At 44.8% G+C, this 14,773-nt stretch overlaps 1 protein-coding gene across 1 annotated transcript in view; it reads right to left on the reverse strand.

Moving 5' to 3' along the window:
• Positions 1-10,331, reverse strand: part of FOXO3 (forkhead box O3) — a 138,907-nt gene extending 128,576 nt beyond the window's left edge. The window contains exon 1 of the mRNA XM_048493173.1: positions 8,432-10,331. Coding sequence (XP_048349130.1) covers positions 8,432-8,998 — 567 coding nt within the window. The 5' untranslated portion in view covers positions 8,999-10,331. The remainder of the gene's footprint in view (positions 1-8,431) is intronic.
• Between the last annotated feature and the right edge of the window lie 4,442 nt (positions 10,332-14,773).

Genomic DNA, 14,773 nt, shown 5'->3' on the forward strand with positions numbered 1-14,773 from the left:
ATACAACACCATAAAATGTTTTCATAGCAGTAACAAAACATTTTGAAAGCGTTTTGAAAATGGTTTTTTTTTAATTATTTCAGCTGTATGGCATGGTCCATTTCTGTGTTCAGATTTGTGAGATGGGGGATGTTCTATAGTGTGATGGTGACTTTGAAACGACCTGGTGGAAAAAATCATTGTTTGGTCCCGGTGGGGGAGGGTGGCCACCCATGGGGGGGCATCAAACTCAGGTTTTGCACAGGGCTCCAGTTTGCCTAGGTACGCCTCTGGTGCCAGCCTCTGGTGCTCCAGATATTCATGGACTATAGTGCTTCAGAGGTTCATGGATTTCAATTCCCATCAGCCCCTGCCAGCACGGCCAATTGGGGGAGGGGGCCTGGCATCTAAACATGGCCCACCCACTCTAGCAGAGGGAGGGGAGTCATGCAAGGGAAGGGAATTGAGAAGGGGAGGAGAGGAGAGGGAGTGAGGGGTGGCATGCAAGGGAGGAGAGGAAGGAGCACCATCTGGAGCACCACAGGTTGGCAACCCCTTTACTAACTATTGCTAAATAGTCAATTCTCAATGTTCTAAACACACACTCACACCATCATTTAAATGATGCCCATGCTTTTTTAAAGAAAAGTAAATGAGACTCCGTGACACCAATTTTTATCCACAATATCTACTGGGCAAAATATTAACACTGATGCTGGCTTAAATCACATAAGAAGAAGAGTTGGATTTATATCCCCTTTATCTCTCCTATAGGAGACTCAAAGGGGCTTACAAACTCCTTTCCCTTCCCCCCTCACAACAAACACCCTGTGAGGTAGGTGGAGCAGAGAGAGCTCAGAAGAACTGTGACTAACCCAAGGTCACCCAGCTGGTGTGTGTTGGAGTACACAGACTAATCTGAATTCCCCAGATAAACCTCCACAGCTCAGGCAGCAGAGCGGGGAATCAAACCTGGTTCCTCCAGATTAGAGTACACTTGCTCTTAACCACTACGCCACTGCTGCTCAATATTACCAAGATATTGGTTATGATTATAGCAGCATCAGCATTGTAGCCATACGTTCAAGTGTCCCTGGCTTTCTACTGTGGCACAGAACAAAACAAGATCCTTTCCCCTTAATTTTTATGTAAACTCTGTGTGAGGGAAGACTCCATGTTCTGCTGAGCATTGAGTAGACAAAACTCATTTCTACGTGAGACTTCCCCTTCCTCTCTTAAGCTCTCTTTTTGGATCATGCTGAAAATTGGATAGCCCTGTGCCTATCTGGCTCTCTATTCTGCCCTTTTTACAAAAAGCTGTGTACAAAAATCCATTTCTTATTTTATGCTCACAACAACCAGGTGAAGTAAGTCAAGCTGAGAATATGTGACTGGTTCTATTCTAATATTCTAGCCCTTATACCACACTAACTCTCAGTTATTTACAAAATGTATACCTGTCTTTCTGCCCTCATAACAGCAATCAAGGAAGATGAGATTAAAATAAAAACTAAAAACGCATCTAAAAAAAACATGAAACCCAAACAAAAACATGATTCGAACAATTAAAAAAGTCAAAATATACATATGATGCAATAAAACATACATACAAAAAGGCTACTGCAATCATGCTCCATCACCCTCGTTGCGCTGCTATGGTGCTCCGTACTGCGCCTCCATCTCCTGAGCTGCTGTCAGTGATAGCTGGAGTAACACCTTGGATTTCCAGTCTCCTGGCCCTTCCCCCAGGCTAGCCTCCCTTCCCTCTGGACTCCTGAGCTCCCAATGCTGGGTGGGGGCAGAGTAATTTCCCCCCTCCTTTCGGATCTCTGCTGGCTGCAGCTCTTCTTCCCTCCCCTTTGCCATTTTTCCCACCTTTTTTGATGACTTGGCTTACCAGAGTGACTCTTGCTTTTCTGGCATTATCCTCCCTAACCTAGCCATATTTTCTCCCAGCCAAGCTGCTTCGAATACAGAGAGCACTGATAATTCTGTATTTTCACAGAGCATTAGTTTCTGGATATAGTCTCTCTTTGATGTCTACAATTCTATTAAAAAGTGTGTTGTGTATGTTCATCCAAGGATCACAAGGAAAACGCGTGTATTTTACACACATAAAGTGCCAATATTGGATCTTTTAAAAATTCATCCATTAGCTACAAAGTTGAAAAAGGAGTTGTCGCAAGCAAAGTCTGTATTTGTATTTTACTGCCTAAATATTATATGTGGTTTTTAAAAAGGGAGTGATGACCCATAAGGTTATGTCACATCCCAACGTTTACAAGGCAGACTATGTTTGTGGGGTGGTTTGCCATTGCCTTCCTCAGTTGTCTACACCTTACCCCCAGCAATCTGAGTACTCCTTTTACTGACCTCAGAAAGATGGAAGGCCGAGTCAACCTTGAGCCAGCTACCCAAAACCAACTTCTGTCGGAATCAGACTCAGGTCACGAGGAGAACTTTGACTGCATTACTGATGCTTACCACTCTGTGCCATGGGGCTCCGTCTATACACGTAATCAAATACTATTTGTGGCAAGTAGAAAACTCTAAGGGTATTGTTCCTTGGTTATCAATATACTTTCAAAGTAATAAACCAGAATCACTGTAAAGCTATACATTTATTGAACTTCTCCCATCACACACCATCTATAATACTAGTTGTTGATATGTACCTTTTAAGGAACCCACACATAGGTCATCAAAAACATTTCCAACATTGCAGCAACTACTCACATTACATCCCTAATGTTTAGACCAAGAGCCTCATGCCACTGGGAATGTGAAGCAATGGTGTAAATATTCTTCATGTAATGGGATATAAGCACCTGATGAATAGTATGGTTCCTTTGTGAGGACCACATAACTTTTGGAGTGGCTCATAGTGTTAATAGAGACATCCAGAAATCATGATTATGTAGAGCTATTTTCTTACTGTGCCTGACAGGTAGAGCAGCTACATGCCAAATGTAAAACTGGATGCATCCACACTCTGCAAAAGGTGTGTAGCAAATGGCAAAATGTATTTAGCAGGTATACTATCAGGTTAACCATGGACTTCCTCATGGTATCCTCTGAAAAATGCTTTAAAATACTTCTTAACCAAACTGTGTTATTTGTTTAATATTAATATCACAGATAGCCCTTGTAAAGCAGTGTTCCACAACAAATAAGCATGCATGTTTTAAAATACAAATGCTAAAAATGACATATTTCTAAGGTAGCACAAACCCACCATGCAATGTGTGTATATATGTAACTGACAAAAACAAAAATAAACTTTCTCTACCCCAAAAGAATATTCTCTTCCTTTGCCACAGTGCTATATAAAAATATTTTAATACACTTTTTAAAAATATTGTGTGATCTACTCTGAGTCTTAAGAATGATCAATCTGAATGCTTGATTCTCTAATGCTACATAGAAACTAATTAGATTACTCTGAAGGACAACAGCCCAACATGTTAACAAAGCTCTAAGCACCACTGAAGGCTGCTCAGAAACAACATCAAAATCAAATTAAAACTACAAACTGTGAGAAATTTTTTGACAATACTAAGCTATCCTATTAATGCAAGCATTTTGTTGTAAGGCCTGGATACTACGGCAACTGAAGTCTACCTTTCAGGCCTGCAAACTGCTACATAGTGTTTTATTCTTCTCAGTAGAAGTTTTTTGAGGTAATAGCTGAAAAGATGGTTCTATCATAGACAAATAAGAAGTCAAACAAGTGATGGATCTGTGATTTATACATCACAATGGACACCAGTGCTCAGTACAGAAAGCAGTAAACCCCTTAGTGGCACTTGCATTGTACATACAGGCTCTCACACAAATTCGCTATATACCCTGTTTCCCTGAATATAAGGCATCCCCGGAAAATAAGACGTAGTAGAGGTTTTGCTGAAGTGCGAAATATAAGGCATCCCCCAAAAGTAAGACGTAGCAAAGTTTTTGTTTGGGAGCATGCCTGACGAACAGAATACAGAAATATAAGACATCCCCTGAAAATAAGACATAGCGCATCTTTAAGAGCAAAAATTAATATAAGACACTGTCTTATATTCGGGGAAACATGATAATTATCAAAATGCATATATGTATTTCTGTATTTTGTGTCACAAGCCTTGAATTTTTTAAACTGCTGCACAAGACAGAAAGGGTTACTATATTTACTCCAATGGAAGATGATTCCAAGAGTCATATTGACCCCCATAAAAATGTCATACTGCAAAACATTTTTATTATTGGACATAACTATAACTTGCATGCAAATGCAGGACAACCCTCTTTTTATGCTACACCTATAAAAAGAAAACTAGTCTTGCATTTGAGGGAATACTGTACCCTGAGCCAAGGGGGTGTACCATAACAAGTGCTCAGACTAGTAGAAATCTTTAACTTGCACTTCAATTATATTTCCAGTAATGTGTTCTACCAAGAAGTTACTAAAAGAAATTGCGGGGGGAGGGTTCAAATGACTTCTTTTCCACCATATTGCACTGTCCTTTACTCTCATCAAATGAAGATATTTAAAATTGAAAGGGGGTTCTGTATTAAATTGTAAACATACTAGAGTTCTGAATGAATAGAGTCATTCATGCTTTTGATACAGGCACTGTATCAGAACTGGGCTCCACTTCCTTCTTTGTACGCAAGACCAGCAGCAGGCAAGTAAAGCAGAGTGACAACATTTCGGTAAAGCTAAAAACCCTGATATTTATTCCTTGAGTGCAGTAAGATATAAACATTGTTGGACAGAAAGTAACCATTATAAACACTCTAAAATAATTTCCCCTTTTTCCAGAGGTCCTTGCACATTTAGCATATGCTAATTCTGTGTATCCTCCAAGATATATAACCATTCAATCTATTCAGGTTATGCATGGAGACAGTATTTTCTTTCTAATCTTTTATAACAATGTTCACATATGAACAACTCGGGCAGTGGTGGGATTCAGCAGGTTTGCACCACTTCAGCAGAACTGGTTGTTAAAATGGTGCTTGTAAACAATTAGTTGTTAAATTATTTGAATCCCACCACCGGAACAGGTTGTTAAATTATTTGAATCCCACCACTGAACTCGGGGCAATTTTGCATGTCACAAAATTCTGACTTCGAATAGAACCTGTCATGTAATGGCCCCATAAAGAGAATTTTGAACAGTCGATGGCCTTTTGCAGCAGATTTTTCATGCAATCACATTCCTAAAGAAAAATTGCCTTGTTCTTTTCTATATGGGAAACCCTTCCGTATAGAAATGTCATAGTATGTGAAGAATTCTTTTTTTCTTAACTGTTAAAAAACCACATCAACACATGGAGACAGACATTAATTCAAAACAGCATTGAAGGCGAGGTGACAAAGGTGACAAAGATGCCACTAGCCTGGCCCCTCTTAATAATTGCTTTTGTCACAATGGTCTGGCTGGTCAAACAGGCTTTGCTAGTTTCTGAAGTTCTTCAAAACCTTGCAAAACTCGTGAATAAACATAATAGTGGGCGAGTGTGCACACCAACATTTCTCACATACTACCTTCAACACACTATCTCAAATATCAACAATAACAAAATGTTGCCCATCTTCAGCCTTGATGGAAATTTTCCATCCTTGCTACGTTTTTCATAAAAAACTGGGCTGATGGGGTCTGGGAAAAGAAGGCTCAATGCAACACCGGTTTCCACACAGCCAAATCGCTTCTTCCCCTGCATGGACACTACTTGCACATTTGACAGTAGTCCACATCTGTTTACATAGATGACCACAGGAATCATGTGTAATCTGCATGCAAATGTGGGATGGCTTGTGGGCACTATAGGTGAATCCACCTTAGGCTTTTAAAGAAGAAAATCTGTACACTTTGTCATGACCTAAGAAACAAATCACATATGAATAGAAGTATCAATGGCTCAATTTGCTGTTCTTGTTAAGAAAAGCGGCACTGGGAGCAGAGAAGTGATAGATGGAGATACATCCATAAATCTTTTCTTGCCCACTGTTTTCCTTTTGTCCAAGTGACTACTTGTTCCTGTGCATTTCCGAATGCACAAAGCACATATGTCCAGCCCTACTGAAGTAAATAAAGAAAGGGGACATTTGAAGCAGAGGAACTGCAGGGAAGAAAACATCCCCTCACCCTGCCATTTCTCCAGCGCACCTGATGCCTACTTAGAGACTCTGATTCAAATTATACAAACGGCCACTTAAGCTGGGCACTCTGATCCTCAACACACTATCAGCCTGATCTTATATGCGTATAAGGGCACTTTACCTAGTGGGACTTATTACCAAGTAACGGCGCACACTTTTGCATCTTTCCCAAATATTCATTCTCAAAAAGTAAGTTCAAGGTCAGAACCATAATCAGTGGCCACCAAACTTCCAATGCAATCTTAAAACAAAATTATACTCTTCTAAACCCATTGACTTCATTGGACATAGAAGGGTGAAACTTCACTTAGAGTAGTATTGCCAGTCTGGGATTTAAACCCCCCCCCCCCAAAGACTATCTGTAGGTGGTATGTATAATGTAACACAGCTTAAACGTATCCTAAAACAGACACATTTCAGCTGTGATTGTTCACTGGGTATGTCACAGCAACGAAAGACAGAATGGTAGCAACAGTGGGGCTTTACAGTGTTATCTTTCCAGTTTAACTTTTTATACAAAACTATTTAAAAGGGTGTAGGGTAGATGAATTTTGCCTTACAGTCTGTAGGAACGTAATAGATAGCTGTGTAATAAAAAAGAGAAATTCTGTCTATTCCTGCTAATGCTCTCTCTAACTGTTAAATATCTAACCTCTTGAGGTTTCAAGGTTTTTTTTATGTTGCATTCAGGGTTGCACTCTACATGAACTAGTTTGTTATTAAAAAGTCACCTAGTTTCCACTTCTTGCCCACCAGTAAAAGAACTCAGTATTCAAAATAAAAGATTGAGTTGGCATTACATAAAGCCACAGCTACTAAGCGAGGAACGCCAGTGAAGTCCTTCCACTTCTATTCCGGTACTGAATAGGTTCTAAGGTCGATTGTGTGCAGATAATCCCATCAAACAAAGGACAGGGATCAGCCTGTCACTCAGCAGCAAAAGACTGAACAAGAGGATCATTTCGACTCCCTGTTTGCTGCTGAGAATGGATTCAGTCTGTTATTCCAGTTTCTTTTTTTTTTTTGACACATGCCTTGGCTGGGTTTTTTTTTAATCTGCAGTGGCTAGTAAAGAACTAAACCAACCCCATCATGACCCAGGTGCACCTAAATGCTCATCTTTTAAACCCCTGCTCCTTCATTGGCACTGCTCAGGAGCCTCCTGGCTTTCCCTAAAAGAGTGATGTCAACTTCAGGTTGGATTCGACCCAGCAAATATCAGGCTGACACAGACAGCAGCTGATGCTGGAGCCCCATAGCAAAGCAATGAAGGGAGACAGTTGCCACCAGTGCTTTTTAGGAAACACCCTGGACTCTGGTCATTCCTCACCGCCACCACCTGTCTTCGACATCACTACCACTGTTTCATTTTTAACTGGCAAAAAGTGCAGGGCAGAGCGTGCCTGATTTGATTACCCTGTTGGGAAGCAGAGAAGGGTCAAGCCTACAGTTTTAATCCTTGTAAGAATGTATCTTCTAGGCATGTCCGCATGGAAACTCTCTGGGTCAGCCAGACATTACAAAGTACCACTGAAAATTCAACAAGTGTTCCTGGGCAAGAGAGCCTTTACACCCAGCAGCAGAGAAGTTGTTCCCTGCGGTTGCCCCAACTCTCCATGTGGACAGGCAGAGGGCAACCTGGGCACCAGCAGACCCACCAGGATGGGATGTGCTGCTGCTATATGGAACATGCTACAAAAGCATACCCTGACTGGGTGGCCTGTCCACAGCACAACCACCTCATGCACGGACTGGCTCGGCTTTCAGTTTCAGCCTGAGGAGAACTATAATTTAATAATCTAAATTATATGGGTTAACAGGTTACATATGTGTGTGGTAATGTGGGATGACCTTTTTGAGGGACTCGCTGCAACCACCGAACACGAGCTAGTTAACAATCACTCCCTTCCCCACACCAAAATCAGGTCGGTGAAGAATTTTAGAGGGTGTCTCTTTTCCCGCCCTTTTGAAGCCTTCTGACCAGCGTCAGCCTTTTCCATCGATCGCGTAACCGGCCGCAGATCGTTATTCTGCACTAATTAACACAGAGATCGTGCGTCTGCAGATTCAACGTGCTCCTGCAACAGGGAGGTGGGACTGGAAGATCTTCGTTGCCTGCACTAACTACGATAAGAGAACATTTTTTTAAAAGTGTGTGAGTGCTGCTTACACAGGACTCTGGAGCCGTGGACGACCCGTGCCTCGGATTCCCGTCGTTTTGCAAAGCGCCCGCCATTGCGACGCCCCCTCCACGGTTCCCGCCGCTCCCCCACCCCGGCTAACTTTGCGCCTCGTGCCTACCTTCCAGCCGGCGGAGCTGTTGCTGTCTCCCTTATCCTTGAAGTAGGGCACGCAGCGCACCATCCACTCGTAAATCTGGGACAAGGTGAGCCTCTTTTCCGGGGTGCTCTCGATGGCGCGGGTGATCAGATCGGCGTAGGACAGGTTCCCCCACGCGTTGCGACGCGACGAGCATTTCCGCGGCGCCGCAGCGACTCCCGGTTGCTGCTGCCCGCCGCTCGGCGCCCCGGCGCCCTGGCACGGTCCCTCGCCCGGCAGTCCGGACAGCGGAGCCAGCAGGCGGGCCGTGTCCTCGGGGGCCAGGGACTCACTCCCGCCGCCGCCGGGGACGGCGATGGTCATGGCTGCGCTGGCCCCTTGCTCCTCGTCGTCGGCGTCGTCGTCTTCCTCCGGGATCATGGATGCGGCGTCGGTGGCCGGTTCCCCAGCGGTCTTGGCCGAGCTCGCCTGCAGCTCGGGCCTCTGCAGGGGCCACGTACAGGAGCGAGGGCGACTCTGGGGCTCGAACTCGGGGTCCAGCTCTACGTCCAGGGGGGACAAGGGGGAGGGGGGAGACGCCTCTGCCATCGTGGCCTCCCCCCGCTCCGGGGGCTCTCCGCCTGCCGCGGGGGAGAAGCGGGGCCCGATCCGTACCCCGGTCCCGCCTCCGCGCGCGCCTCCTCGGAGTGATCAGCGAACCTGAGCAAACGCGCCGCTCTCCATTAAAGGTCCGGCCGCCGCCGCCGGCCCTCCTCTCCTCTCCCCGCCCTGAAACCAGCAGGAGGTCGATCCTCCAGCCTCCAGCGCTCAGGATCCAGGTGCGCTCCTGTGCCCGCGAGTCCCGGCGGCGAGCGGCGTCCCAAGCCCCGCAGCCTTGGCCGCGATCTCGGCGCCGTGTGTTTGTTTATCTTTCACCCCCGTGCAGAACTGCTCCAATAGCAGCGCTCCGGATCCTTTTAAAGAGACCCCGTCCCCCCTCGCTGCGCCTCCAGAGGCAAACACCGGCCGGGCTTCTTCGCTTGTTGCTTTCGGCTCTCCTCTTGGAGCAGAGGCTGCCCTGAGAATGACTCCTCGTCCTCCCTTCCTTCGAAGCGCCCTGCTCTCCAGAGCTCAAGTCTCAAAATCTACCCGATCGCGTTTGCCACAACAGTTGTGCATGTCGCCTCCTCCCCTCCCCTCCCCTCCAAGAAAAGGACGAATTAAAAAAAAAAAAAGCACAGGAAAAGCAGATCCTTTAAACGGGAGGAGACGGCTCCAGGGTCCTTTTCAAAAAGCCTTTCGTGGAGAAGGAGAGAAGCTGGGAAGCCAAGCACGTCCACTCGCCGATCTTCCAACAGGTCCAGAAGCCCGAAGTCACCCGCAGGGCTGCCAAGAAGGTGGGTTTCGTCCCAGCACCAACACCACATTCATAACCTCCGCGGTCCTGCCGTTGCTGCCATCTTGACAGTCCCCCCCACACACCCCCCCCGCTTCACTCAAGTCATGAAATAAATAAATAAAGCCTTGGCCAAAAAAAACAACAGACCGAGCGCGAGAGGTCCCGCAAGCGAAAGGCAGAAACGCCAGCAGGCAGCTCCCAATCAGGAGAATCCGGGCAGGAACAAGCAGAAAGGAAGCAAAAACCCCGGCAGAAATGCACGGGAGAAAACGGCGGAGAGCCGCCGCCGCCGATGCTGCTGCTGCGCTCTTCCTGGGGCTGCGTTCCCAGCTCGCTTCACTTTAGGCAGAGGAGGAAAAAGAAGAAGCGGCAGGGGGTGGGCAGGGAGGGGGGACGGAAGGGACGCCGCAGCCCGCCTGCCAGAGTAGCCAGCCAGCCGCCCTCCTCTCCGCCGATTGCCACATTCCTTCTCCTAACAACCAGCGGCGGCAACACAAAGTTACAGCCGCACGCAGGGAGCCTCAACCTAACCCTGCAGCAGCCTCATCGCCGCCCATAAAGTGGGAAGGGCCAACGCAGGCGGCGGAGGAGGGACGAGCCCTCGCACGGCGAGTCCTACAGGCAGCCGGATTCGGCGCAGGCTGTTCCTACGCGAACAGGCGTCCTCCTGAGGAGAGTTTTCAAACCTCCCCCCACCCCCCGCCGCCCCAAGGAGAAGCAGATCTGAGAATGCGACGCCCCGAGAAACAACATGAACATGTCCCCGTGCGTTATGCTACAGGGCTCAGTTTGACCATTGACAACACGTACCTTCCCCCCCCCCCTTTTATTTCTGCTTGCCTTTGCCCCCTAATTCAGCAATATGTTCCCTTTTGCACTCTGTAAAATGGACTTTGGAATAGAGAAGGGGAAAGGCATTGGGTTCTTGTTTTGGGAAGAAAAGGTGGCACACATGCTGGCTGTTTTTTCCTGCTCTAGAACACTGGGGCAATTTTTACGATTCTCTGTTGTTTTACTACAAAGAATGCATGCAGGTTACCAATACAATGCCTTCTGTATTACAAAATGCTGCTGGAGGGGGGTTTGGGAGGCAGGAGCGGAGTTGTTGTAATGTTGTAAACCAAAACAAGGTCAAATTTAACATGGAAATGGCTTTTGAATGTTAACACCGAGGAAGCAGCTTTAGACATGTATCAGACCTGTCTTTCCAGGTTCCAGTTTAATTGAAGAGAAATCTTTTTTTTTTGGTAACCAACTAACCCTATCTTGTGAAGTTAGAACAATAGTCACTTCTTGGTAGGTAATTGATCCACAATCCACAGAGACTGAATTATTAACATAAACCTAGATATTTAGGTACTTAGCAAGACATCACTGATTTATTGATATAAATACTTAAGTGTGTAATGTGTTAAGTGCCATCAAATAGCTTCCAACCAACAGCAACCCTATGAATCAATCCTCCAAAATATCCTGTTGTTAACAGCTTTGTTCAGGTCTTGCAAACTGAGGGCCATGGTTTCCTTAAAGAGTCAATTCATCTCATTTTGGTTCTTCCTTTCAAATGAATCTAGTTTCTTCCAGTCAGTTTTTGTCATTGTCCAAATTTCACACTCATACACAGAAATGAGGAATGCTATGGCATGAAGTATCTTGGTCTTGGTTGCTAGTGATATATCCATACACTTAAAAGTATTTTCTTTTACATTTTTGTTCCCAAAATTTCCTGCATAACACAGAATTAATAAATTTCTTATGGTTCTTGTATGTATCACTCCCATGATGAAAGATCTACATTGATTGCCTACATTGATTGATTACCAGGGGCAATTCAAAGTGCTTGTTCTCAGCTATACAGCCCTACATCAGCAACCCTAAGCAGGTCTACTCTAAGCCCTACTCATGTATATTCAATAGGGTTTACTTCTATGAAAGTGTTCTTGGGATAGCAATTATTTGGACAGCTTGAAACTTGAAGGACTGTGTCCTCCCAAATGGTCTAGCCCACCAGTTGAGATGTTGCAAGGCTTGTTGTTGATGGCCAACAGAGGCAGGGCTTTCTCAGGGGTGGCCTGACCTTAAGGCACCTTACTATCTTTTAGGCACCAGGCCAAAACATTTATCTCTAGCTAGGTTTCTAACTAAGGGGATCCATCTTTCATAGCAATCGTAAGTTCAGCTCTAAGCCTGCAGACTATTTGATCAACATCACTTCAGCGTGTTCTGTTATAAATGCTTTTTATACTCTGTCTTGCTTTTATGGGGAATATTTTACTGATATTAGTTTTTTCTTCCTGTATATTCTTATTGATATTACTTTTTACTGCTTTTATTGTGAGCTGCCTGGTCTGGAAAAGTGGCATACAAATTTGTGTAATTAATTAATTAAATGTTATTATTTCTCTTTATTATTTCAATTGTGGCTTGTAGAGGTCTCAAAAGGTTTTTCATATTCCAAAATGGTATTTTTTGTCCCTTTCTCCTATGGCACAATGGCACTGCATTCCAATGAAATATTTTTTGTAAATTCATGGATGGATTTTGTTCAAGTTTGGGATCTCACAAAATATCATATTTGGAACTGAGAAAGAATTCCCAAATCATACCAGCTAGCCACTTTGGGCTGGATTCTCTTTCTCTTTTCATGTGTAAGTTGTAGCATCTGAAATAGTTTGTTTTTGTGAGCACCTGAGGCTGGTGCTTCCAGTCTTCCTATGGCATGCTATGATCTGAACTGCTCTCTGGAAGCTAGGTTGAGCAAAGTCCTGGTTTGCACTGGAGGGATAAGAGTTGATAGCCTTTTGGCCTCTTGTAGCTATATGACTTTCTGACTGGCTGTAGTTGATAGATAGTTGGCTACAATACTTTCCACCTTATCAGTAGTTATCTCTTCTAGCATGGCCATACTTGCTGTCTTTGAAACTAAGCTGTCACATACCAGACATGAAATATCAAGTATTTTTATGCTTAAGACAAGTCATTACAGTCAATAACCCACCAAGCTAATACCAGATATTCTGTTGGTAAAGGGTCCCCCCACACACACACAAGCATACACATACATACAACCAATCAAAATCACCAAGTCACCAAGTAGCTGTCTTAGTTGAGTTCAGTTGCTACTTTTGTATTTAGCTTCCATACACTGCATATTTTAGGCAGGCAAAGCAGTCATTTGAAATGGAATTCTACATCACTTGATCTACCATGCCTTTTTGGGTGCATGGGAATTGCCCATTCTTCAATGATATAAGAATTAGAGAAGGCTTGGTAGAACCAACACTGCTTTTAATTCAAGAATTTGAAAGGATTCTCCAGGTCTAGATTCTATCACTATCACATGTACATGCACACTCCTTGTTTAACTGTCATGGTTCCCCCCATCCACCACAGAATTCAGTAAGACTGTTTTCATATTCTTCGGCTTTGTAGTTTGGTGATGGAACCAATAATTCTTCATTAGAATTCCCTAGCCCACATTACAGAACCACAAGGTTATCAAGTTACAGGCAATCACTATTAAACCAGTTCAAGTCTGTGGCAGATATATTTTAAATATACAGAAGGTCAAGCCAGGAGACTTTCTGTTTCCCTCTGAAAACAGCATTCCGTTTTGAACAAAAAAGAAAACCCAATAAGATCAAAGATCCATACTTAAAGAAGATGAAGCAGAAAGGACTTAAGGATCACTGAACAAAATGTATACCCTAGAAGGGCAGTAACAGACTGCAGCTGAACAAAAGTGACAGACAGGATAGATCAGTGATGGCGAACCTATGGCACGGGTGCCAGAGGTGGCACTCGGAGCCCTCTCTGTAGGCACACACACACAGAGTTCATCATGTGGGGGCGGAAAATCACTCCCACACACATACACATCTAGGCTGGCCTGGGCCACTGAGCATGATGTGCGCGCACCGCAGTGAGCAGGGAGGACTCAGCTGGTGGGCCTGGTGCCTGAGGCTGCTGCCCGAGGGGTGGGGCAGAGGAGGCAGAGATGCTAGAGAGGCACAGAGCGGAGCGCATGGGACTTGCTGGAGGCTAGAGCAGGCTGGCCCCTGCTCGGGTGGGTGGGGCGGAGGAAGAGGGAGCCAACCAGTTTTTTTCTAAACTAAAACCTCAGCATTCAGGTTAAGTTGCTGGGTTGGCACTTTGCGATAAATAAGTGGGGTTTGGGTTGCAATTTGGGCACTCGGTCTCAAAAAGGTTCGCCATCGCATTCTATTCGCTCTTCAATACTACAAAAACAATGAGACTGACAATGAATCTGAGAGGCCAGCAGCTATGAAAAGACATCAAAAAGTTGGAGGAAATATTTTTAATAGTTTTTAATTCAAATTCTCATTACTCCAGAATATGACTAATGATGTTTACTGGGAGTGGTGCCAAACAAAATCAAATACTTGTGTTAAAACGTTCTTTGGTGCTTGCCTGTTGCAGATGTCTAGTGTTAAGTGCTTTTGAATGATGGGCTGTTAACTAGTTCAGTAAGTCTGTTTTTATATTCCCATAACGGCTGTTGAAAACCAACTTTTACTCCATGTTGCAGGCCTGGGTATTGTGTGTGGACCAGAGAACTGCCATTATTTTCCCAACAGGGCTACAAGACCTGCAGAAATTTAGCAGATAAGAATCTGCCTGTAACTTTGAGAAAGTTATACCTACTGAATTCTTACCAGTCAGGAAGCTATTAAGCTTACAGCGCAATCCAGATGGGGAGGAGGGCTGTTGCCTTAGGCAGCATGGCAAAGGCAGTGCCAGTAAGGGCCTCCAGTAGCACAGGCAGGAGAAAATTCAAAATCCCTCCTGCTGCATGAAGAGGAAACAGACTTCCGCCATTATTTTTATGGCATAAGTCTGATGGCTGCGCCAGGGACATTCCTAGGACAAAAGCCTGGCAGGAGCCAACTAAAGTTGGCTGCATTCCAGGAATGCCCCAAACTGCATAGGCATCCAGAAGGATACCGACACAGCTCCAGGGGCTG

This window comes from Sphaerodactylus townsendi, linkage group LG01, assembly GCF_021028975.2.
Source record: "Sphaerodactylus townsendi isolate TG3544 linkage group LG01, MPM_Stown_v2.3, whole genome shotgun sequence".
NCBI lineage: Eukaryota > Metazoa > Chordata > Lepidosauria > Squamata > Sphaerodactylidae > Sphaerodactylus > Sphaerodactylus townsendi.